At 40.7% G+C, this 26,877-nt stretch overlaps 1 protein-coding gene across 1 annotated transcript; it reads left to right on the forward strand.

The window, feature by feature from the left end:
- The first annotated feature begins 578 nt into the window (after positions 1-578).
- DDIT4L (DNA damage inducible transcript 4 like) lies at positions 579-14,756 on the forward strand. Its single transcript, XM_033957029.1, has 3 exons — positions 579-810; positions 996-1,127; positions 11,150-14,756. Exons 2-3 carry the CDS (start codon positions 1,040-1,042, stop codon positions 11,647-11,649), a joined length of 588 nt encoding a protein of 195 aa, XP_033812920.1. The 5' UTR covers positions 579-810; positions 996-1,039; the 3' UTR covers positions 11,650-14,756.
- The last annotated feature ends 12,121 nt before the right edge of the window (positions 14,757-26,877 follow it).

The raw sequence follows: 26,877 nt of genomic DNA on the forward strand, positions 1-26,877 counted from the left end.
CAGTTTGTCTCCTTCTCATAAGTTTCAGGTTAACTACTTTTCCCTTTATTAACACATCTTCAGCTCGATAGACAGAAGTTTCTCAAGGGTTTTTAAACACTAGTGGTTTGGAAAGAATTCACACTGCCAGCTCTGTTTTAACTTTTGGGGAGTATATTAAAAGTGTGCCACAATGAAGCTACACATCACTGTTGAGAAGGATAAAACTTTTCTCAGTGCACAGAATTGACCTACCCACAGGTTCCTCCCTGGAACATTTTCCTCTACTACAGTAACTAGACAACACGTCAAAAACTTTTAGAGCCGAACGCTTCAGCTTACAGAACTGAAAAAAATGCACCAGTCACTAAAACGAGCCAGTTTTTCCCTCCTCTTGCACTGTCCGCTGATTGGCTGATTCTCCCCAGCCCGCTCCGCCTCCGGAATTGACCCTTTTTCGGGGAACCTATCAAGGACCTGTCACGGTGGGCGGGGATATCAGAAACCCCCAAACTGGAACACCCATTGGGCGAGATTGACGGGACGGGGAGGGGAGGGAGGCACGGGCCAAATAAGCTTCTCTTGCGGTGTTATTCTACCTGTCAGTGCAGAAGAGGGAGCGGGGCTCTGGTGGCAGGGCACGATTTGTACGTGAATGGCGCATTGCGTTTGTATGAGCGTAAAGGAGCACGTCTGAAGCCAAGCGCAGTTATTTGAAAGAAGCAAAATTAAAATCCATATAGGTTGATCTGACTTCTGTAAAGTTAAGCAATGACCAGTGTCAATTGGTTTCATATAGTGGTTTAGTGCGGATTGCAAGTAAATTGAAAGGTAAGCTGAACGGCATGATCAGAGCTTTACCAGATTCTCGGAGCAAAAGTCTAGTTTACAATAAAATAATGAAATTTTTTAAAAATAAATCTGTATCTTTAATAGCGTTTCTTCTAGCAAACACACCAACCTGAATATTATATAATAAGGGTTTTGGGGTGTTTTTTTTTTTTTTTTTTTCTTAGAAAACAAAAAAGGCACCCTGTGTTGAAGGCAGAAGACTGGTATAATGGTGGCAACCAACGCTTTGAATATTAAAAATTCGGAGTGTTTCTCAACGCTGGTAGACTCTGGCTTGCACTCCGCAGGCATCGGCGGTGAGTGTTCAGCTGCCCACCCTTGTAAAAGTAACTTCTTGGTTCCAAACTCTAATGCTTAGCCGTCCACTAACATTGCACTTGTTCAGCAGATAACGAAATGGGAATCTTCAAAACACTTTCTGCATGAGAATTGTCTGCTTGGAAGCTGCTTTTTAGTCAGTGTGGCTACTGGGCTGTGTCATCTTCTAGCCTCTTGTGTATTTTTCTGCCTCCAGAAACACTTCTCACAGATGGTATTTTCAAATCTTCTTGGTTTTCTAGCAAAAATCTGCTTGTAAGAAAGACAGCCACAAATGATCATGCCTACTTTGCAATTATTTTGTTTTGTACTTTCCACCTGTAGCAAGTCTGAAAGTGAGAGTGCATGCGTAATTTTTCTCTGAAAGTTTGTGTGAAGGCGGCTGGTAAGTTTTGCACGGAATTTGTCCTGATGGGAACAGCTTGACAGTCATCCTTAAATTCATAGTTGTAGTGTCCTTTTTAATTCCAGGATGAGACTAGTATGCTCAAGCGTATATGCTCTTAACTTTTACTTACTGTATGCATACTATAGGATTGGATCCTTTTTAATAATAAATTGGGCTCCTTTTATAAAGCCATGGTAGCGGCCGTTGCATTATTCTCTCCAATGCCCATAGGGATTTAATGGGCGTTGGAGCATTTGCTGTCAGGCAGCTTTGTAAAAGAGGGGGAAAGTAAATCTATTTATTTATTCATTCAATTTTCTATACCATTTTCCCAGGGGAGCTCATGGTTTACATGAATTTATTCAGGTACTCAAGCATTTTGCCCTGTCTGTCCTGGTAGGCTCACAAACTATCTAATGTACCTGGGGCAATGGGGGGATTAAGTGGGACACAAGGAGCAGCATGGGTTTGAACCCACAAACTCAGGGTGCTAAGGCCATAGCTTTAATCACTGCACCACACACTCCAATTATAGGAAAAAGAGACACTATGTACCACAGTTCATATGAAATAGCTCGGGGTTGTAAGATTCAAAGCATTACTAATTTTTCAGCAATAGGGTAGCCATATTAGTCCTCTTTTGACGGTAATAAACAGAAATTCATGATGTAACTTCCTTCTTCTTGCATTTTGTAATTCGCTGATTGTCCAGCCTTCTTTCTATGTGAACTGCCTAGAAGTCAGTTTAACTATGGCGGTATAGAAAAATAAAGTTATTATTATTATAAATAAATAAGATGATACTTTTTTATTGGAGTAACTTAATACAGTTCATGATGACCTTTAGGTTATCATTTGCTCATTTCTGATCTGAAGAAGCGTGACCTTCAAAAAAAAAGTGGCATCTTATTTTCTTTTTTGTTTCATTTCCATTTATTACCATTAATTTTTCAGCAAAAACTGTCGCCTATACAAATAGTATCATCAGAAAAGAAATAAAAACCATGCTATTCAAGAAATCCTTGAAGACAAACTAACACCGCAAGACTCATCCCAATTCTCTGAAGCAACTCGCTCTTCTCTTCAATTCCTCTGGAAATGGCCAGATAACTTCTTTTGTAATCCGCCTTGAACCGCAAGGTATTGGCGGAATAGAAATCACTAATGTAATGTAATGTAATATAGCTGTGGTATAATATAACTGAAATTGTACAGTGCCGAGCCACCAAAAGTCTGGAGGAAGATTTCCTGTCTAATCTTGGATTTTGAATTGGATTAATAATGCTGTTCTTCCCCACCCCCCCACCCTGCCCCACAAATTTTAATTTCTTCCTAGTAGATTATCTTGGTACTGACAGTGAGGCCAAACAAAAGATCATGACTGGCCTAAAATCTTTGTACAGGATCTAGGTGCTTTGTCAATTATCTGCTGTGAGGATGGGCAACTCTAGTCCTTGAGATTTCTGAATTGAGTTCTCAGGGTATCCTTAATAAATATTCATAAGAGAAATTGTCAGACTCTGCAACGTACTCATTGATGGCTTTGACAACTTAATGGACTGTGGTGCCATCTCATGGAAATTTACCAAACATTTCAAACCACCCTCATATCTGAAAAACTTGGGCCCTCTAGGCTTAAAGATCCCTAGATGTTATGTAATCCTCTGATAGTAACCTTAAAGGGTTGGGGTAGATAACTTGTTAACAAAGAGGTAACTAGTTTTAAAATTGTTATTGTGCTATGCTGTAACTGTAATATTTTTCTCCAAATTATAGTCCTTAGTGTTTGGTTAATTTTTTTTGTTGGCTTAATTACTCATGAAATAATAATAATAACTTTATTCTTCTATACTGCCACAATCTGACGACTTCTCGGCGGTTTACATCGAAGAAAGCTGGACAATCAGCGAAGTACAAAATACAAATAGCAAAAGTACAATATATTTCTTAAGGATAATCAGAGTAGAATTATTGCAATTATTAAAGAATTATTACATTTTGTAATTTCTATTTAGGAAATAAATCTATCAAATAGTACAGTTTTAATTTCTTTCCGAAAAGCGCCATAGGTCAACCTGGCTCCACTAATGTAATTACCAAACCAGGACTGCTGTTTACTTGCTTGAAACATAAAAAGTTCTATCCCAAAATGACCTGTATCTACAACCAGTAATCTTTGGATAGGCAAATAAATTACAATTTCTGGTTCTCCTCGTGGAGTTGTATAGCACAAAATGAGACAGAAGATAAGTAGGGGCCAGTCCCCAAATCAGCTTAAAACAAATACAAGAAAATTTGAGTATTACTCGTGCCTCCACCGGTAACCAGTGCAGCAATCTATAGTAGGGACTAACATGATCTCTGTTTTTCAGTGCTAGATTTTTAATACTCCAACTCCTTTTAGTCTCATAAAAGGAGCAGCCTCCTAAAACAGTCTTCCTATTATTATGCTCCTGTATAAGGCTCTGGTGAGACCTCATTTAGAATACTGTGTACAATTCTGGAGGCCGCACCTTCTAAAAGATATAAAAAGGATGGAGTTGGTCCAGATGAAGGTTACTAAAATGGTGCGTGGTCTTTGTCATAAGACATGTGGGGACAGAATTAAAGATCTCAATCTGTATACTTTGGAGGAAAGAGGGGAGAGGGGAGATATAATAGAGACATTTGAATACCTATGTGGCGTAAATGTGCATGAGTCAAGTCTCTTTCATTTGAAAGGAAGTTCTGGAATGAGAGGGCATAGGATGAAGTTAAGAAGTGATAGACTCCGGAATAATTTAAGGAAATACATTTTTACAGAAAGGGTGGTAGATGCGTGGAACAGTTTCCTGAAAGAGGTGGTGGAGACAGAGACTGTGTGTGAATTCAAGAAAGCGTGGGATAGAAACGTGGGATCTCTAAGAAAAAGGAAGAGATAATGGTTACAGCAGATGGGCAGACTGGATGGGCCATTTGGTCTTTATCTACCATCATGTTTCTTTGTTTCTATGCCTTACCATCATTTGAGAATGTCACTGTACCAAGGACAGTATGAGCACAGGGCACAAAAATTACTTCCAGCCTACCATCTCTCTCATTGGCATTGGCAAAGCAGGCAGGGCAGGGGGTACCAATGGGAAATTGCTCTTCAGTGGAACATGTTTCCAACAGGACTTTGATGTCAACCAAATCTGAGTCCGTTTAAACAGCTGGTGAAGCAACATTTGTTTATTCGAGACAGATGATACAAGGGACTTGTGATCTGAATATTGTACTTGCCACTGAGAACTGGGTAAATGAAAAATTATGTCATAGTTAAAGGTGCAGAGGAAATTTACTGTGTGTGTCCACGCAGAGTATGACTATGTATGCTACCGGTATATAACTTATAGGAGTAATGAGTCAGTGAAGTGGAATATTTATGGATTTTAACTGCTTATTTACCCCCTCCTTTACAAAGCAACGCTAGCGTTTTTAGCACCAGCTGCCATGGTAACAGCTCCGATGCTCATAGAATTCCTATGAGCATCCGAGCTGTTACCACCATGGCCGGCGTTAAGAACTCTAGCACGACTTTGTAAAGGAGGGGGTTAGTAACAGCAGGGCTATGTCAAGGGTATTAGGTGCAGAGTTGAATATTCATCTAGTGCTTCTATCTCAATTAGCATAAGAACACAAGAATAGCCATTCTGGGTGAGGTCAATGGTGCATCTAGCCCAATATCCTGTTTCTACTAGTGGCCAATATAGGCAACAAGTATCTGGCAGAAACCCAAATAGTAGCAACTTAACTTGAAGGCCCCTGAGATTTGGATAAACTCAACAAGCGTGCTGCACTTTCTAGAATGCTCCTGTAAAAATGCATACTTGAACATTATATATTAAATTTATTTATATTCATTTATTTAGAAATCTATATACCGTATATTACCTATACGGTTTATATAATAACAGGCATAAAATATTAAACACACATACATAGTTTGGTTGTTGAAAAAAAACACTCCTATAAGTGGTCAATAAGCATAATAAGGGCAATTTCCAAAAGTTGTTACCTGGGTAACAGGGCTATTTAGAAATTTTATTCTCCTTGTGCCTAAAAGTATCAGCTGCTGGCTCTCTTAAGTTTTTGCGATTGTTAAAGCTATTGTTTTGCTTCGGATGCAGCTGTTGCCCCCGTCAAAGCTGTTGCCCTAGGCAACTGCCTAGCCTTGTGGTTGGGCCACTCTTGTGAAAATCCAATGCTGTATGTTAGTCTGTGTTCCTCTTTCTTCCCAACAAACTAAAGATAGGTATCTTAAATTTCCTAGAGTAGGGGTGGGTAACCTCTGTTCTCAAGGGCTTTAACACATTTGGGCTTTTAGGATTTCATCTATGAATATGCCTGAGATCTATTTGCATACAGTGGAGGCAATACGTGCAAATTGATCTCATGCATATTCATTCGGGAAATCCTAAAAACCCAAATGGATTGCAACCCCTGAAGACCGAGACTGTCTACTTCTGTCCTAGGCAATGACAATGTTTCACTGATAGTCAACCTCAAGGAAGTAACATTCAGCACAAGGTTCAAATAACATATAACCACTTCATTAAAAATGTATGAAAATAAGGACCAACAAAAAAAACCAAGAGGTGTATATTAGATCTTAGGTTTTAGGGGTCTTGGGATGGTGCCCCTTCTGCTCTTTAGGCTGGGTCTTCTTTAGTGACCTGTTCCTCAGGTTTGCAGGTGTGAAATGTTTCCATTTCTTATTATCCTAACTTAGCCTTTTATTATTATTATTAGGTCTAATAGATGCTGGCATTCTCGTATTAATATAGGGACTTTGGATCATCTGTTATATTTTTGTCCATTGATACTTAATTTCTGGAGGTCAATTTGGGGACAAATAAATCTTATTCTTGAGTTATCTATATCCTTAACTTATGAAACCATAATTTGTGGTACGTTACTACACGTTAAGCCTACTTTGGATGAATATAAAAGCCGTCTTTTCTTGATCATGACGGGAATAGCCATCCAAATGGTCACACATAACAGAAAGAGCCAGGACAGAATAAATGACACATTTTGGTGGGCAAATGTGTGTACCACATATGAATATGAGAGAATGAATGCGGAATGTATGGGGTTTAGTAGTTCATTTAATAAAGTGTGGAGCCCATTGAATACATTTGTTACCTCGCAATAAGGGTCATATATCTCCCCTTTTCTTAGATTTCCTTACACATCCAGGGTGGGAGGGTGGGGGGAGGGAAATGTATTTTGAGGATTAAAATTACGTAATTATAATATTGTAATCACATCATATGTCTTATTGTATTAATAATTGGGAGGAGGGTGGGAGAAAATGATTGTTTTATGTATTACTTGTGTAGTTAATAGTGCGTTTTATGCAGTATTTTATGTTCAATTAATTGTATTGCACTGTCAAAGTTTGAAAATCAATAAAAATTAAAAAATAAAAAAAAGAGGTGTATATTATATACATGGGTGTAATTCCTGCATTGAAAAACATCTGAGCGGAAAGGGGCCTTTTTACTAAAGCTTAGTGCACATGCTAAATGCCCAGTTTATACCTATCGGCTTCTTAGCACATTCTAATTCTTTTGGCACATTCTAAGCATTAGCAAAAGGGTCCCAGATTTCTTAAAGCGAGATTCTGTGGCTATTGCTTTCCTGCTTTTCTTGTGGCCATTATTTTTGATACTTTCCAGCTCTGTGTTAGTCTGCTTCAAGTGGTTAATGTTTATTGATGAAGCAATTGATGTTAGGAACCAAAAATATCTACCTGCTAGCATTTGGGGGGGGGGGGGGCAATAGGAATACTGACTATATTAAATACGATAGACGCTGAGGTGAGCATTGGTGCCTACCATGTTAAGCAGCATTAAGCATTTAAAATGACCATGCCCAGAAGCAGTGTTGTGCACACGAAACATGCATGTCGGCGGTGCATTTCAGTAACTGCTGGTACGAGTTAGACAAAACGCCACACCGGAGTTACAGATAAGTCTGCATAAATTATAACATTAAAATTACACTAAGACCCTCTTATATTAAGGTGTGCTAAGCGATTTAGCATGCACTAAACGCTAACGCATGCCAGTTAGTGTATGGACGCGTTAGCGTTTAGCGCGCATTAATTCGATTAGTGCACGCTAATCGGTTAGCGCACCTTAGTAAAAGAGGGGGAAAATGATATTAAGATAAGAACAAGTTCATTTGGAAAATGTATATACGAGAGCCGATGAAGTGTAGCAGCTAAATAACTTCTATAAGTCCTGTACCTTGTGTACAATAGAGTACCGCTTCTGATGGCTCATTCGTTTCTAAGAAAAATATTTTTGATTGTATAAAGAATCAGTCATACTGAACCTCTATTAACAAGATATACTGCATAGAGATGTGATTGGTCTGATTTTGGACTTGAGTTATTCTTTGTATATTAAATATACAGCACTGGAAGGAAATATTTTTGTTGGAGCCCTTCACCTTTCAGGTATTCACCGATTCTTGAACCAGTGCTACTAAACAGTCTACACAGAATACAAGAGGATTAATTAATTTCATTGATCCATTACTGTACGTTTTTATCAGTAGCATAGCCAGGACAGTGGTGAGCTTTATAATATATTGGTGGGGCCTAGGGAATTGAGAAAAATGAACACTAGGCCATGCTGATGTTGACACTGCTTCCAATTCATTTAGCATTGACCCTTTCCAACATTGATGATTTGGTGGGCTTGACTCAAAAGTCCTAATCTGGGTATTTATTTATTTAAAATTTATTTCTCACCTAACATCTAGGCGAATTACAACATAACATACATAAAACTAATCTCCATTTACAAGATAAATTCTCCCGTGTTATCTAATAAACTTCTAACCCATAAAATATGACAAAGAACATTTAATCAAAAAATGCATGCAGGAACAGTTGCATTTTAAGTAATCTTTAAAAATGGTCACTGTTCCTACATAAGCACAGAGTACCTGGCATCTCATTCCATAATTTTACTACAGCCACTGAAAATGCAGACTGCCTACTTATGGCTAGACCCCTGAGTTTGAAGGTGTGAATAAACATGTGGATAAAGATGAGCCGATTGATATTGAAAGATTTCTGAGGAAATTAGAAAGTCATGGGATAGGAAGTAACATCCTATTACATATTATGAACTGCTTGAAAAATAGAAAACAGAATGTAGGGTTATATGGTCAATATACTCCATGTGGGGTTCCCCAGGGGTCTGTTCTTCATGTAAGTCTCTCTTGTCTATACCATTTCTCCTCTACAACAAACTCCTTACTCCATCCCTTCTGTTTTGCTGTGCCTTATGCCTGAAACAATTTGCCTGACTCAGTATGTTGGGCTCAGTCTCTGACAATATTCAAGTCCAGGCTGAAGGCCCACTTATTCAAAACTGCTTGTAAGTCTTCTACCAATTTGTAAAGCACATTTGTTTGTCATTCCCTCTGTAGCCCCCTATCCTCTCTACCTCTTCTCCCTTTGTATTTCTCTACTTGAGCAGTCTATATTGAGTCACTATTTTTGTCCAGTGTGTCTTTCATAATTAGATTCTAAGTAGAGAATGACATGGGGATAAAATTTGTCCCCGCGACCACCGTACCTGTCACCACCCCGTCCCTGTCACCACTGTCTCCGCCCTCATCCCCGCGACTACTGTCCCCGCAGCATCCATACAAGCCTCAGTACTGCAATATTTAGCTTCTCCCCACTCTCTGTTCCCCATTTCCCTTCAGCATCTTCTCCCCACACTGTCTTCCCCATTTTTTCCCTTCAGCGTCTTCTCACCACTCTCAGTTCCCCATTTCCTTTCAGCATCTGTTCCTTTCCACCCCCTTTCAGCATCTGTTCCTTTCTTTTCCACCACAACCCTTCCATCTCGCCACCTCACTGCCCTTCAGCACCCCTCGCACGGCCCAAGAATATCCCTCCCTCTCCCTTACCTTCACAGCGCGTTTTAAGTTACTTTCCAAAGTAACTTGCTTAAGCTGCCCGAGCCTGCCTGCAGTCACGTGCATTTGTGGGCAGAAGCTTCTCCTCTGATGCAACCATTCCAGGGGCGGTGGATGGCCTTGTCCCTGTGCCCACAGTGAATACTTCCTCCCCCCCCTCCAACATTTCGGCAGGTTCCCTCAGCTAGCCACGAGTAACAACCACCGTGTCATTCTCTAATTCTAAGCTCTTTTGAGCAAGGACCATCTCTTGTGTGTTTAATGTACAGCACGGTGTGCATCTGGTAGCACTACAGAAATAATAAATAGTAGGAGTAATGGGTCTGCGCTGTGACCACTGCTATTTAACATGTTGATCAATGATCTAGAGATAGGAATAACTAGTGAGATAATTAAATTTGCTTATGATACAAAGTTGTTAAATCACAAGATTGTGAAAAATTGCAAGAGGGCCTTAGGAGCCTGGGCATCAAAATGGCAGATGATGTTTAATGTGAGCAACTGCAAAGTGATGCATATGGGAAAGAGGAATCCAAACTATAGGATTCCACGATAGGAGTAGGTGCCCAGGAAAAGGATCTAGATATCATCACTGAGGATATGTTGAAACCCTCAGCTCAGTGTGCGGTGGTGGCTAAGAAAACAAATAGAATGTTAGGAATTATTAGGAAATGAAATGAAAACAAAGATGAAAATGTTATAATGCCTTTGTATCACTCTGTGGTGCAGCTCTACCTCGAATACTGTGTGCAATTCTGGTCACCGCATCACAAAAAAGATATAGCAGAATTAGAAAAGGTATAGAGAAGAGAGACAAAAATGATAAAAGGAATGGGACATCTGTATTATGAGGAAAAGCTAAAGCAGCTAGGGCTCTTCAGCTTGGAAAAAAGATGGCTCATGGGAGATATGATAGAAGTCTATAAAATACTATGTGGAGTGTAATGGGTAGATGTGAATCGCTTGTTTACTCTGCCAAAAATACTAGGACTGGGGGCATGCGATGAAGCTACTAAGTAGTAGATTTAAAACAAACCGGAGAAAAATATTTCTTCACTCAACATGTAATTAAACTCTGGAATTCATTGCTGGAAAATGTGGTAAAAGAGGTTAGCTTAGCAGGGTTAAAAAAAAAAAAAAAAAAAGATTTGGATAATTTTGTAAATCAGAAAGTCCATAAGCCATTGCTAAGATGGCTTGGGGAAACCAACTGTATATTCCTAGGATAAGTAGCATAAACCCTGTATTAGTCTTTGGGATCTTGCCAGGTATTTGTGGCCTAGATGGGCCACTGTTGGAAACAGGATACTCGGCTTGATGAACGTTCGGTCTTTCCCAGAATGGCAATTCTTATGTACCAGCAGCATACACAGTCACAATTTGTTTGGATCTGTGTAGTAATTTTCCTCTGTCTTATTCATCTTTAACTTTTTGGTTTTTTAGGGCTATAACTGATGCAGCAATTTTCATGATAATATTATGAACTCTTTTTGTGGATTGTTTTGGGTAGCAGTTGGGTACATTGACCTTAACATAATTATCTCCATAAACAAAAGTTCCAAGGAAGCAAAGGCATATTTAATATTGCTGGTCAATTACTGTCATCTTACACTGTTTATTTTATTCTTTTTGTCCTTTCCATAGAACTTCTTTATTGGGATCCAGTTTCTTCCAATCTCAGCCTGAAAGAAGCTGTCTCTGAAGAAAAGAGCTGCCATAGTTTAATTAAAATGTTGGAGAGCTGCCTATACAGATCCAAACAAACAAAACTTAAATGTTCCAAGGTTTTGGTCCCAGAAAACCTGATCGGGCGCATAGCTCAAGAAATTGTGTGCCTCTCCTCCACGGAGCCCTGTGGTCTGCGAGGCTGTGTTATCTATGTGAACCTGGAAGTTGACAGTACATGTAAGAAACTGGATAAGATCGTGTATGACGCGGGTGTTGTCCCTACGTTTGAGCTAAACCTTGTGTTGAAACAGGAAGGCCATTCCTGGGTAGGATTCAGGGATTTTTTCATAGGAGCTTGTTTCACTTCCAGCTTCCTACGGGTCCTAAAGCTCAGTCCTAGCTTTTGGCTTCTCAAGAGAAAACTTTACACTTCAGCGACAGCAGGAGCAGAGCCCAAAGAGTGTTTTAGACTTTAACATTGCACAGAGACTCGATTTAAAACGGCCCTTATGGTTTTTGTAGCTCAGTAGTGCACTTGGCGGCACTGGAACATATTCACCTGAAGGAAGACCAGAGATCTAGCTAGCCTTTATATCTACTTTTTGTTATGCAGTCATTGTTACCACACTGAATGGATCACAGCTGCCCTTTGTGTAAGGTATAGGCGGCAAGTTCAGGCAGTACAGCTGAGAAAAAGCAAGCACTTCGCTTTTTTGTGCTATTACTGCTAATAAAGGTTTGCTTCAGTAAGGCTCTTTCCTTTGCTATGGCTCTAGGAAATCAGGTCCTAAGTGTATTTGTCTTTTTAGTCAGAACTACATATCATTTGCATGGCACCTTTCGTAGTCCAGTGCTGGAATCTCAAAGTTGATTGAGTCCTTGTCCATTTTTTGCTTTTACTGGAAAGCAAGTGGCAGAAACATTTATCTTGTTAAGATCTATCCTTTGTGAAGCTATTATTGGTTATCCTGCTATCAGTTATGAGGACAGACCAAAAACTACTGGGGTTATATACGACGACTGCTGCGAATCTTTTTCTTTCCTGGTGCTGTGCCAGGTTGTTTAGTGTAAATGTTTCCTGCACTGGCAACCTGCCGTCCATCTCTGAACTAATGTATGAATTTGAATAATCTCCACGCTGTCAAGCTGGCTGTTGCAAATCAGGAAAACATCTTCTGGGGCCAGCTGCTCCTATAGCAATGGCCAGAGGGAGCTGGGTTTATAAATAAACCGTATTACTTTTTCCTAAGAAATAAAACTCAGTTGCTTCATAGCCTACTCTATTGCTGAGTGCTAGGGGCAGCAAGATTATTGTCACCAAGGCTGTCCTTAGGGGAGCAATTGACCTGTGCTCTAGGGCGCCCCACAGGGTTGTGTTTGAGTTGTTCTTGTTCTGTGTTCCTATAGGAAATGTAAAAAACTGCTTCATGGAATGTGTCATAAAATGCTTCATAGAGTGGTTTACTGTACATATAGTGCATATTTTATGTGTGTTATAAACCTAGGCTAAGCAGGAACTAAAACCGTGAGCTAATCTTAGCATACTTTTTCCATGCTACATAAATTGGGCAAACAGTTTTGCTTCTCTTTTACCACTGAAAATTAGGGCTCTTTTTACGAAGGCGCAGTAGCGGTTTAACGTGCATAATACTGCACGCTAAACCGCTGGCTGTGCTAGCCGCTACCGCCTCCTCTTGAGCAGGTTTTTTGGCTAGCGTGGGGATTAGCGCATGATTAAAAGTCATGCGCGTTAAAGCCGCTACCGCGGCTTCGTAAAAGGAGCCCTTAATGTCATCCTCTGAGGTGAGGTAAAGGTTTAACTTCCATTTATTTCCTTTAGGAAGTAAATAAAAGTTTAAAAAAAAATCATCCCCTAGTATGTTGGGGATTCTTGATACATTAGAGTTGGGTACCCCTGGTCACAGGATTCCCAGTGTTGTGGATCTCTGCTTTTGGGAAAGATGAGTCAAAGCACCAGTTCCCTCTAATCCACTGTCTTCCATTCTCATACATTATGTCCCTCATCCACCCACTAACGTCCTGCCATCATTAAACCAATCATCCAGTGGTTAGATTGTGAATTAAAATAGACTTCCACCTCTAATCATCCAAGTTAAAAAGGAAATAATGTTCTCTTTTTCCATTTAAATCTACTTTGTTGGCAAATTTAAAGTTCAGTATAAAAAAATCTTAACTGTGACTAGTACACTCATTCTGTTATCACACTGAAAATATAGTGGGCTTATTTATTAGCCTTCTCATCCCCCCCCCCCCCCCCACACACACACACACTATCACCACCACCACCATCATGAGCAGGAGAGCAGCATTAAATGTCACTGTTCCAGGGTCTGCTGTAACTGCTTTGCCCTGAGCTCTGCACCCCATAAGATCCTAAATTGGCCCCATGCTATTGAAGACAGTAGTACCATAGAGCAAGTAGGTTCCAAAGAGTTTGCTTAAAAAGCAAGGATTATTTTTATAGATGAACCACCAATATAATGGTGCCTATTCAGTGCAGGGGGTGCAGCCACAAAACAATTACGTTACAGAAGAAAATGAATACCGTGTGAATGGCCTTCATTGAGTTGCCCTAGGCAAGTTACTTAACCCTTGTTGCCTCAGGTACCATAGTTAGATTGTGAGTCTCTCAGGACAGATAGGGAAAATACTTTAGAATACCTGATTACTATTCAATGAATCTTTTCATGAAAAGGCAGTTGATAAAGCCCAATCAATCAATCAATATCTACTTTTCCTATTTCAGCTTTCCCCTTTGTCTGTGCAGCTATTCATCAGTAATTACACTTCAAATCCAGCTGTGGTTCTGCTTATTCTATTCTCAAACTATTCTGTTTTTTACAGATCAAGTGGAGTGGGGGAAGTGGGGTTATTTTTTACCATCCTTTAATCATGTCTTTCTTTTTTTGTGTGTTGGGAAAACTTCCCAGAAGTGCTTTTAGAAATTGTTGTGTTTTCCTTAACAGAATATCTCTTGTAGCACTTTGTCCATTTCTGATAAATATTCCTTAAGAACCATCTCTCTCATTCTTCAAGTAAGAAATTTCTTGTCCATTGTCAGAACTTTCCGAGCGGTAAGGGTGAAACCACATTATGCAGAAAATGTGCTTGGTCACGTTATAAGGAAGGTCGTGGTGTCCTTGCACTTTCAGGGTAAGCCTGCTTATGATAAAATAATCATCTATAGTTACGGTGTAGTTCTCTATTGATTCTACAGGTGGCTCTCGATTATCTTGTCTGCTCCCAACAAGGTCCTACAAACCCATATGCAAAGAAAACAAAATTTTGGTCTTTCATGTAGTAGGAGGATGAAGTTAGTTGGCACAAACTATACATAGTATGGCTCTTGCACCTTGCTCCTTCTAGACATTTTTATAAATCAAAAGCAAAAAGGGGAGTGTGTGGTGCAGTGGTTAAAGCTATAGCCTCATTACCCTGAGACTGTAGGTTCAAAGCCACACTGTTCCTTGTGACCCTGGGCAAGTCACTTAATCCCCCCATTGCCCCAGGTACATTAGATAGATTGTGAGCCCACCAGGACAGACAGGGCAAAATGCTTGAGTACCTGAATAAATTCATGTAAACCAGTGGTCTCAAACTCAAACCCTTTGCAGGGCCACATTTTGGATTTGTAGGTACTTGGAGGGCCGCAGAAAAAATAGTTAATATCTTATTAAAGAAATGACAATTTTGCATGAGGTAAAACTCTTTATAGTTTATAAATCTTTCCTTTTGGCTAAGTCTTAATAATAATATTGTAATTTATAGCTAAAGAGAGATATGATCAAGAAACTGTTTTATTTTACTTTTGTGATTATGATAAACATACCAAGGGCCTCAAAATAGGACCTGGCGGGCCGCATGTGGCCCCCGGGCCACGAGTTTGAGACCACTGATGTAAACCATTCTGAGCTCCCTTGGGAGAACAGTATAGAAAATTGAATAAATAAATAAACCTTTTCACTCTTTTATGACAAAATATGTAGTTTCAGATACTTTTTCGCTTACTCTTCTCACACTTGTAGATCTGATAGTGAAATATGGTATTCAGCATTGGAAACAGTGGCTAGGGCTACCCTAGCTAACAACAACAACAAAAAAGCCCCAGTGGTTGTGTAGCCTTTCCCTTATATCAGGGGTCTCAAAGTCCCTCCTTGAGGGCTGCAATCCAGTCGGGTTTTTAGGATTTCCCCAATGAATATGCATGAGATCTATGTGCATGCACTGCTTTCAATGCATATTCATTGGGCAAATCCTGAAAAGCCGACTGGATTGCGGCCCTCAAGGAGGGACTTTGAGATCCCTGCCTTATATGCTTTCAGTCTGTATTTACTGGATGATCTGGCAGCCAGAAGAGACTCATGGGCAAGTGAGATCTCAGTCCATTCCACCCCACCCAGCAGTAGTCCTAGAGTTTAATCCAGTGGTTCCCAACCCTGGTCCTAGAGGCACTCCAACCAGTTAGGTTTTTCAGGATATCTACCATGAATATTCATGAGAGATTTTTGCATGCAGTAGAGGTAGTCAATGCAAATCTTTTTTCCTAACTTGACCAAGCAGGGGACAGACAATAGACAGGGAGTGTTTTTTCTGGCACTGCCACTACCACTGCCTCTCTTGTGCCCAGTGTTACTACACCACTCCAAGTCAGCTGGTTTTAATCAGTCTTACTTGTATGGAAACTCTTCTGCCGATGCACAAAAGGGTTCTCCGTGGCTGCTATCGATCGCTGTTACAGCCACTGAGAATCCTATGCTAATGCATTATAAGGAATGTAGCATGATATGATTAATTTGAACAATTATAAAATATGGATTTAATAATTATAACATGTAAAATATTACCTGAACCAAGATATGATTGATTTTTGCTGGATTTAGAAATATAAATAATTGCTTGAAATAAAGTGTATTTTTGACAGACTCTAGCTGGCCATTTGCCTTCAGCCTGAAACCAAAAGGTGTTAAGCCTCTATTCAGTGAATACAAAGAGATGGTTAGGTGTTGCCCTATATCCCCTCATACCTTTTCTCTGCAAAATATACACCATAAAGGTTCAGTATTGGTGTTAAACTGAATTCTATTCTCCAAGCCATGGACAGTACACAAAGGCTGGAGTAGAACAAGACACTGAACATAAGCCATTCAAACCTGAGATAAGACAAATAGACCTGAAACTCTCTAGACAAAGACACTAGTAAAATTCAATCAGGCCCTGCCCAGCCAAAAAGTAAATCGGATGACCTCATGCATCTAGAAACAGAAAGTTTGAATTGAAATTCCTGAGCTGTGATTGGATACTATGCCAGACTCAGGGATTGGACATTGCTCCTGGGTTCCTGCTTCGGTAATTGGACAGGACTTCAATCCCCCAGAGTTCATAAAAAAGGTAGAATCACCTATGCTCTTTCTCTTTGGATTGTCACTGGACATTCTACACCACATCTTGCTGCCACATCTCTTCAGGCCATATGCTCCCAGCTAATGCCATGTGCTCTCCTCTGCAACTGAAGAACTTTCTACCAGCAATGCCCTTCATCAGAGTGAGTTACTTTCAATCCAGCTTAAGTTAATCATTCTGCTTCTTTAGCAATATTTTATCATGTGGCACATTTCCCTTGTGTGAAGATCCCTAAATTGTAACTAAAAATTATTGCATTGCCTCCCTAACCCTATAAATAAATTTTGCTGTGTAAAAATAAAATTCTAATTTCTCTCAAATGCTTTAAGTTTCTGTTCTTTAAAACCATACAGAGCTAAGCTTTAAACAGAGAGTGCATTCCACAAATTAACTTTTATATATAAACTATATTCCTCTTTTTGAGAGCAATATATTTTATTAGTGGAGAATTCTTGCAACAGGAGCTCATTGATATTCTAAAGAGCACTCCGTGTAATGCATAGGAAGGAAACAAATTGTTTTCCGTGCAAACCTTACCGGCAGGTTTTGAACTCATACTGAGGTCCACTAACATTTTTAATAGGCTTACTTTTCTATTTCTTCAAGGCTAAACAGTCCCCCTGAGGATTTATCAAGTCTAGCCAATTATAGATTGTTTTTCTAATATACCAGTGCCAACTTCAACAACACCTAGCGATGCCTAAGTCCACTTAGGCATGATTCTATAAAGGATGCCTAGCGATTGACAACCGTGTGGACTGGCGCCTAAAAGGTGTAGTTAGGTGCCGTTTACAGAATCTGGCCCTTATTGCAGTGTTTCTCAACTCTGTCCTGGAGCGCCCCCTTGCCAGTCTGGTTTTCAGGATATCCGCCATGCATATGCATAAACTTGATTTGCATACACTGCCTTCATTATATGCAAATTTCTTTCATGCATATTCATGGCGGATATCCTGAAAACTTGACTGGCAACAGGGTACTCCAGGACCGAGTTGAGAAATACCGCATTAGTGATTATTTGGCTGTCACGTGATTTAGCCAGCTATCTGTCAAATTTAAAGTTTAGAAGCCAAACCAGGCCATGTAAATAGTTGGTCTATTTTTGGCCGCTATAGACTTAGCCGGCCAACGCTGAATATCAGCTTAGCTGGTTAAGTTTATAGTGCCAAAAATAAACTGAATATTCAATACCAGTCACCGGAAACAGCCCTGTATTGAATATGCGGGCGCAGCGCCAACTGCAGGAGTCCTGCTAACTCCCATGGTCTGAATGTTGGCCCTCATATTCATATACAGTGTTGGTGTTTGAGAGAGTGCTTGTGGGAGAAAGTTCACCCTGGCCCTACATCCGTGCACAGTTCACACCCACCTCAGCCCAATTTTCCTTCCTTCACTACTTCACAGATCCATTTTCTGTTCTAATTAAGCCCTGTTAAAGTGTACAGGGAATAATTTATGGACATTTAGGATACACAGCAAAGCATCAATAGCACGAAGTTTGATGCCATTGCCAAATAATCCTGGACAAGTGTGGATGGAAAAAGGAGGATTTTACTTCCAAATTTATAAACTGCTTTATACCAACTAAACATCAGAGAAGTCTGGTCCCACAGTCTCTCTAACTCCCTACTTTACTAATGCATAGCATGGGTTTTAACGCCAGCAGTGGCAGTAACTGCTCCAACGCTCATAGGAATTCTATGAGCGTCGGAGTAATTAAAGGCGCTGCTGGCGCTAAAACCCGCACTATGCATTAGTAAAGGACGTGGGTAAATCATCTGTCCTGAATAAGCAAATGTCACTTCAACAGTCTTTTAAATTGAATTAAATTGTGCTCTTGGTGCAATCCTACTGGGAGTTTATTCCAGGCCGCAGGGCCAGCAACCAAGTAACTTTTCCTTCAAGTGGTTTCAAGTTGTGCTTGCCAAACTGTCGGCAATACCAGTTGACGCAAAGTTTCAGACTGAAGAGGTCTTCTTGTTACATACCAATGTACATGATCACACAAATATTGGCAGGACTGATGATACAGTGATTTATATATCACAAATAGTATAACGTTGCTAGCCAGCGGTGGGAATACCTAAAAGAAAAGCATTTATTAGAAACATGGAGACGACAATCAACATTGACTTCCAGCTGTTCACTTCTGATAATTAGCAAAAAAAAACTCCACAAAACGATGCAACATTCTAATAGGGACTAAAGCCTACCACTGTGCACAGGGTATAATATAAAAAATATTTTTACTCCGCTTTTAGGTGATGGCCACTCCGTTTCAGCGTTTTCTGGAAGTAATGTTGATTGCTGAGGCTTTTTCTCCACATTTCTAATAAATGCTTTTTTCATGTGGGTATTCCCACCGCTGGCTAGCAACTATATACTATTTATGATATTTGATTTTTTGCTAACTTACTAGTAACAGTGATTTATATATCAACATTAACAACTTAAACTGAATCCTATCTTCAACAGTCAACAATTGCAACTTCCTATAACGGGTTCATGTTTTTGAAGTCCAAAAAGCAAATGTACAGTAGAATTCTGTACAACCTGATTATTGTAATATTTCACACAAATAGTACACAGATATCACAACTTCACTCCTGCTGCACTTACACTGTGTCCCCTAGGAATGTCCACTACTTCCCTGGGGAAGAAGCATTACTTTGGAGAAGCAGCCTAATGGGTTAGGGCAGTATGCTGAGAACCCGAGGCTCCTCCCCGTGCATCACACGATGCACCGAGGAGAAGGCCCACCATTTTGGATCGGCAGGCCTCAGAAGGACCAAGCCTCCCTCTTGCTCTCTTCACACAAAGGTATGGGGGGAGGGGGTTGTCAGGAAAGCATCGGGTGGCAGGAGGCAGTGGGCATCCCTCCTGCCTTTTTTTTTGGGGGGAGGGAAGGGAATGGTTTGGGGTAGGGTTACCAGATGTCCAGATTTCCCCAGACATGTCCTCCTTTTGAGGACATGTCCGGGGATCCGGATGACTTTTCAAAACCCGACACGAACGTGTGGATGCAACACGGTGATGTCATGCGTGTGATATCATTGCGTCGCATCCGTGCATGCCATCCAGATGCATGAACAGGTTAAGGGGGGTGAGGCTGGGGGCATGATGCAGGCGGAACTAGGTGGGCCTGGGGGCATGGCCATAGGTCTGGATTTTCTTTGGGAAAATCTGGTAACCCTAGTTTGGGGGGCTGCCTCCATTAGCAGGAGAAAATGGGCATCCCTCCTGCCAATTTTCTTTCGCATGAGGGGTCAGCATGGCAGGAGGGAGTGGACATCCCTCTTGCCATTTTCGCTGTCGGGGGGGGGGGGGGTGGTCCCCAGTGCCGGTTCATCAGGAGGATGTCGAGGAGGGCCATCATCAGCGGGGGGAGGGGGGGCTTTTTTCTTCTTTTTTTTTGAGACAGATATTGTGCATATGTAACACACCCACAACATCTGTTCCATTAAGAAAAAAAAAAAAGTTTCCTGCCCTGAACTGCTGAGTGGCAGGAGACTTCCCCTGACTCTCAGCTGTTCAGGCTTCCCCTGCCAGCTCTGCACATGTGTGAAAGTCGCTTTCACAGTGATCAATCAGACGGGAAAGATAGGGATTACGACGAACCTCCATGCAAATCATTTGAATGTAAAATTTTTAGTGCATCAATAGCTCTTTTAGAATTGGTTAAAAATTGGATTGGAGCGTACCCGCATGGTCTTACCATCCTGTTTAGTGCATCCTGTTTAGTGTTTAGTCAGTGTTAGGCTCAGTTCCCCCTGTGATCCTGGACATGTCGCTAACGCTCCAGGTACAAGACTTAGATTGTGAGCCCACTAGGGCAGAGAAAGTATGTGTATATATGTAAACTACTCCAATTGTACCCACACAAAGGCAGTATATCAAACCTTTAGTTTAGGAAGGTTTTAAAAAGGTTTGGATAATTTTCCAAAAGAAAAGTCCATAAGTCATTATTAAGATGTACATGGGAAATCCACTGCTTATTTCTAGGTTAAGCAGCAGGAGACAGAACAACTCATCTCATCTGTCCTTACTAAGGTTGAACATTGGACTATGGACTCCAAACTAAAACTGAATCCCGAAAAAAACAAGATTTTCTTGGCAAGTCCCAATAACAAGATTGTGAACACTTCCTTGAGACTAAGTGGATCAGACTACCCAATTAATCCCACAACCAAAATCCTTGGCATCACCCTGGACCGAAGGCTGAAGTTTGAAGATCACACTAATGCTCAAGTCAAAAAATGCTTTCTCACACTATGGAAACTTCGTACCATTAAACAATACTTTGATTTATTTTCCTTTCGACTGCTGGTTCAATCCCTGACCTTAAGTACCTTAGACTACTGCAATATTATATACTTGGGATCTCTCAAGAAAACCATCAAACGACTGAGAGTCATCCAAAATGCTGCAGTCCGTCTCATTTATGGCCCATATTACAAAAAACTACACTGGCTGCCTGTGGAAGCAAGGGTCATTTTTAACTTTGGTTGCCTTTGCTTCAAAACCATGACAGGTTCATCCCCATCCTATCTGTCTCACCAATTCGAATTCCCAGGCACAAATAATACACACAGTACCTGCTTGTTCGCTATTCCATCCCTAAAGGGCTGCACCTCCAAGAGATACCTCGATAGAACACTATCATTCCAAGTAGGCAAATGAAACAAATGTTTAACCAACTACATCTCAAACGCACTTTCGTACCAAATGTTTAGAAAGTCAATAAAAACCTATCTCTTTGACAAATTTCTCTGACCCCACCTCAACCTGATGTACTTTCAATACACTTCCAGATAAACCTGACTAAACTTAACAAGCCAATGTAAATTTGAAAGTTCGCTGTAATGTCACTGTCTGTATACAGTCTCTTCCCTTGTAAACTGCTTAGAACTGTTTGTGGTATGGCGGTATATAAAAATAAAGTTATTATTATTATTATTATTATTATAAAATCTGTTTTACTGTTTAAGGATCTTGCCAACTACTTGTGACCTAGATTGGCCACTTTTGGAAAAAGGACACTGGGCACAATGGATCTTTGGTTTGTCCCAGTATGGCAACTCTTATGTTCTTTGGTTACGTCCTGTGCCCTATGGCTGCAAGTGAAGGAACACGCCACAAAGAATGTGCCTATGTAAGGAAACTGCAGAGAAGGGGTGTAAGAATGGGAAGAAACAAAGGAAAAAAGATCTGGACAATGTTATATGCACAAAGTACTTTGATACTTGGTTGTGCTGACTTCAGGCTGTCCTTCAGGCTGTCCTTGAGCTTTCTGCATCTTTTCCTTTTGCATTATATTTTGATTGTACACCGCTTTGCCTGGCACCCTCAAAAATGCAGTACATCAAGTTTATTAAACATTACACATAGCATGCATATAAGAACATGCCATCATCTTGGCACACATTTGAGTATATTGGCCACACATAAGGTGTAAGTGTCTTTTTCTATAGGTAAACCATGCTTCACACTGGGACAGTGCTTTACAAAATGACCCTTAGCTTGTCTATACAGTAGGTACTTATTCTGGTCTCTCAGGGACCATTTCCAGCGTGCTAGCTGAAAAGTTGTGAAACTGAGATCAGTGAAAATTAGACAGACCCTTCCCCCATTGTAAGATTGAACTGGGGGTTTGTTTATTTTTTTCATTGAAATCATTCACAATTTCACAACAGACCAAACAAAATATAGGGGCCAGAACTTTATCCTGTTTCTAATAAATGTCAATTGGTTTGCCATTGAGCTCAGAAGATTTATGGGGGTGTTTTCAGAGCATGGACAGCTATCATAATCTCCCTTATACACACGAGCATGGTGAGTCACTTAACATCTTTCTCAGAGAGACAGGATAGGTCAGTTTTCTTAACAAAATTGTTTATCATGCTCTCTTGGAGGGTTTGTGTTGTCTACATATAAATCTTTCTAATAATCTATCAATGCCTGCATGATTCAAGCCAGAAGTGTCAAATCAACACTTACTGAGAAAGGAATCCAGGAGATAAATAGTATTTTGTTATTCCTTAGCCTTCAGAGAATGAGCCTGCACCCTGCCTTCTCTGTCACCAACACAAATAAATTGTGTCTGTTTCTCTGTAACATAAATTCATCTTTCTGATTCATAAGGCCGTCATAGTGCCCTTTAATGGGCTGTAAGATGCTTGAATAGATGCATGTTTCTTGTCATTTTGTCACTGTATTACTGCTTGAGATTCTAAATCTCGCTATGCAAGGTGGGCAACCTCTGCTAATCTAGATCTTTTTCATGAATGAACTACAAACCATTATCTTGTTCAGGTAGGTTCTGAGGAGAGACATCGTCTCTCCACAGTGGTTTTTTGGTTTCTCTTGGACTTTTTCTCTGTGGAATCTCCAGGATCAATTTCTTTGCTCAAGTAGGATCTGAGGCATTAATGATTTTTAAAAAACATTTGACTCAATAAAAAGGTCTGTAATAAGGCACAATTGCAAGGATTTGACCAAGCTTAGGTCATAGTGTATGTGCAATGAAATCAAGGTGTGATAGGTTGATTCTTACAGTCATTCGTTGATTGAGACTCAGAGATCAAAAAATAACTTTTGAGTGATCCAGTAGTGAAGTTTCTAAGCCTACAAGTCATCTTGCTTTGAATGTTGATTGGGACTGACTACTGTGGACGTTTTCACGTATTGGGAAGATCCCTTTCTTAAATCAGATCAGACAACATTTAGATGTCACTAGAAGTACCCAGAGGAACAGGCAACAGGTCATGTTGCTGAAGCCTGGTGTATCTCAGTTAGGACTCTCTTTTCATTTTAAAATTCCAGGATAATTGAAGAGTGAAATATCACTCCCTTAGGTATATTTTCAGCCTAATTGTCAGTCTTTTAAAAGTGGGAAGCCAATTACTTCCCCTATGGTTATATTCTCACCTATGCAATTTATAGCTGCAAATGTATGAAATGTGAGGGTATACAGTCTCCTTTGGCTTCGTTTTGTTTTCCTTTCTAGTTTTCGGAAATTTCTTACTTAAATAATGCATTGCATTCTCACTATACAGTGGACTTCTTTAGCTGGCTTTTATAATTACTTCCTACCTTCTTCCAGTTTTCTAGTGTATTTCTAGGAAACTCACCACTAGATTCTGTGCAAATTTGTTTCCACTTGGAGCTCTAATATTGAAATACTTCATAAATAAAAAGCTAAAAAAAAAATCAACTGTAGAATAGCTGTGAGGATGGGAGTAAAGAGTCATTACAGGATGACATGAACACTAGGCATTCTTAGAGACCCAAACAGCCAGTTAGAGAATGGTCTGGCTTCCCACATCAAAGAAAAAGAAGACCCAATGTTATATGGGGTGGCCTATATAAAACTTTTAAATCATACCCCCACTCCCAGTACCTTTTTAGGAAGCCCCCTCCCTGGCGTGCAGCTCGGGTCTCTAGTGGTACAGGGCAGCTGCGATCTCGTTGGCATCCAGCCTGCCCCACACCGCTTTCTGAGTGGCTGAGGTCAGTTCTCGTGAGTCCCATGAGTTCTGTGAGAGCTGATGTCGGCCATTCAGCGGGTGGTGCAGGGGCAGGCCGGAAGCCGAAGAGATCGCGGGTGCTCTGCACCGCTGGAGACCCAAGCCACGTGCCAGCAAGGGGGCTTCCTATAAAGGTGCAGGGATGGGGGGGATGAATGTAAAAGGCAGGGGAGGTACCGGAAGATAAGCCGTGGCTAATACCACGGGGCGGCTTATCTTCCAGTTTTTAAACATAGGCTGCCCTTTTCTGCGGCCTATACATGGGTGCAGCCTATGCAGAGGGGCGGCCTATATGCGGGGAAATACGGTACTCTCCACTGAATCTGTTGGATAATGAGTCCGACACAGAACTGTGTTTCACTACCAAATGTCTTCAGGAGCTGTAACTGACTGAGGCTCAAGTCTCCTCTCAAACCTCATAATTATACATTTTCATCATAGTGCAGTAACTCAGGGTTTGTCACTAGTCAGGGCACCAGATAACCATTAGGATTCACCTCCTAATTGTCATGGATCCAGAAACTTTGGAGATTTCAAGCTTTGGTCCTTCCTCTCCCTGGGATGCTCTCATCTTATCCACTTCCAGAGTAGCATACCGATTCTTCAGTTTAAGGATGGGTGGAGTCACAGTACCAATCTTGCAGGGTTCTGAAATCTGAGTCTAGCTGTCTTCCCTCAGCACAGCCTCTTCTTCCGCACTGCTGGAAATCTTTGATGCTGTCATGATTGTTGCTGTTTTTTGGGTCTCGCCACGTCTGGGCAACCACTCATCCAAAAGAAATTCAGTGCAAAAAGGACTGGAGCTGAGGACAAACACCTTCTCCCCCCCCCCCCCCCCCCATCTAAAAGTTTCCAACCCCCTTTATTGTCTGGTAGAATTAAAAAAATGTAACCACAGACTTCCCCATCAGAATTTAAAATTGGGTCCAACGGATGTTCCCGCCCAAATTCAAATTTGTGACCAACAAACTGTCCTGCCAAAATTCAAATTCATGACCAACAGACCTCCCTTTTCTCAATCTGGTCACCAACTCACTATATTTAAAGGCAAACTGCAGACCTCACAGAATACCCTGAAGAAAGTTACAGCATGATGGCTGAAACATTGGTTCTACCTACCCAAATGTGGTGAGACCCGGAAAACGGCAACAATCAAGTTGATTCCAAGTGTGCCCTAGAGGGAGGAAAAAGAGATAAACATTGTTCAAAATGATTCAGACAGATGTTTTTGTGTCTGCTTTTTTTGGGTGTTCATATTTTGGACATTTCAGTTTAGAAAACAGCTGTTCATTTTACACGTTTTCATTGCAAGAACAACTTTCTCATGTATTTTCAAACAGGAAATCTTGACGCTTTTCTTATTTGAAAATTCCTGTGAGATGGATGTGATTTTTTTGGAAGTAATGAGCAGGACATCCCAATTGTATGTAACTTGGAGATAACATTCAACTCTCTTCTTTTATGGAAGAGCAGTGTGTCATGTTAGAAGCTGAAATTATTGAAGTTGACATTTTTACCAACCTCACATCTCTGCCCCTGCAAAAATCACCAGGTCTTGATGGATTTATGATACAATTTTACAGAGTGTTTCTTTAGAGCTGCTTCTGGGCTAGAGAGAAATGCTTTTGTTTGTTGTTCTTAGGGAATGCAATCGAGAGGCCAGAACTACAAGTTCCTGCATGCAATGAGGGGAACCCAAGACTGGATCAACCCTGTTGATGAATCTATTTAGGTATTCCTATGCTGGGCAGATAGAACAGTTCTGATCTAAACCAGACAGCTAAACTAAGCTTTACGTTATGTTAATAAGCAATACTTTTAGAAAATATGCTATTTGCCTTCCTGAGGAATCTTGTGTTGATTTTTGTAAAAAGTAATTCGTAGGATTGTTTACAATACATTTAAACTAGAGCCTTCTACAAACTTTTACAGTAAAAAGTGCTTTTGTGTGTGAAAGGGGGAGGTGGGGAGACTTAATCAGAGAACTACTGTCTATGACTCTCTCTCTGGATTTGTGCTTTAAACTCATGCTTCTAAGCATTCACCTTTCTCTGTGATTGATGAGCTTGTTTTCTGCTTTTCTCTGGAGATAGGAATGGGGTTGGAGCCAACATTTGTGAATGGTTTGGATCCAGCCCAGTGTAGAAAACTCAGCTACCTAAGCTGTGTTTACAGCACAAGAGTCTCATGGGTTTTTTGTTTTGTTTTTTACTGGAGGAGGGGGGATTTTGATCCCCTTAGAACAGACAACCGTCTGTTTCCTGAATGAGTAAATACTGGACATATATCCCTGTTTACTAAATAAAGCCAAATATACCATTTACAGTTACAGGTTATCTTGCCGATTGCATACATTTTACCAAAATGTTGTTTTCTGTTTTTATTTATATATACTGTAGATCAGGGGTGCCCAAAAGGTCGATCGCGATCGACCAGTAGATCACGAAGGCAGCACGAGATGATCACGTTGCCTTCGCATTCTACTTGCTTCCCAACTCAGAAGCACCGAGCCGACCAACTTCCCCCACTTGACGTCAATTCTGACATCAGAGAGGAAGTTCCAGGCCAGCCAAATGCTGCCTAGCTGGCCCGGAACTTCCTCTCTGACTTCAGAAATGATGTCGGGGAGAGGAAATCTGGTCGGTCCGACGCTTCTGTATGGGGAAGCATGGAGAGCTTGAGATGGCGGTGGTTTGGCTTGGGAGCAGGCAGGGAGACAGAAAGAAGGGGGAGCAGGGAGACAGAAAGAAAGGGGGC

The sequence above is a fragment of the Geotrypetes seraphini genome, chromosome 1, assembly GCF_902459505.1.
Source record: "Geotrypetes seraphini chromosome 1, aGeoSer1.1, whole genome shotgun sequence".
Taxonomy (NCBI): Eukaryota; Metazoa; Chordata; class Amphibia; order Gymnophiona; family Dermophiidae; genus Geotrypetes; species Geotrypetes seraphini.

Excerpts from the sequence above, each read along its gene's own strand:
- DDIT4L (XM_033957029.1), top strand. The coding sequence starts at position 1,040 with ATGGTGGCAACCAACGCTTTGAATATTAAAAATTCGGAGTGTTTCTCA. Across the intron at positions 1,128-11,149 it reads GCACTCCGCAGGCATCGGCG|AACTTCTTTATTGGGATCCA; the intron begins GTGAGTGTTCAG and ends TCCTTTCCATAG.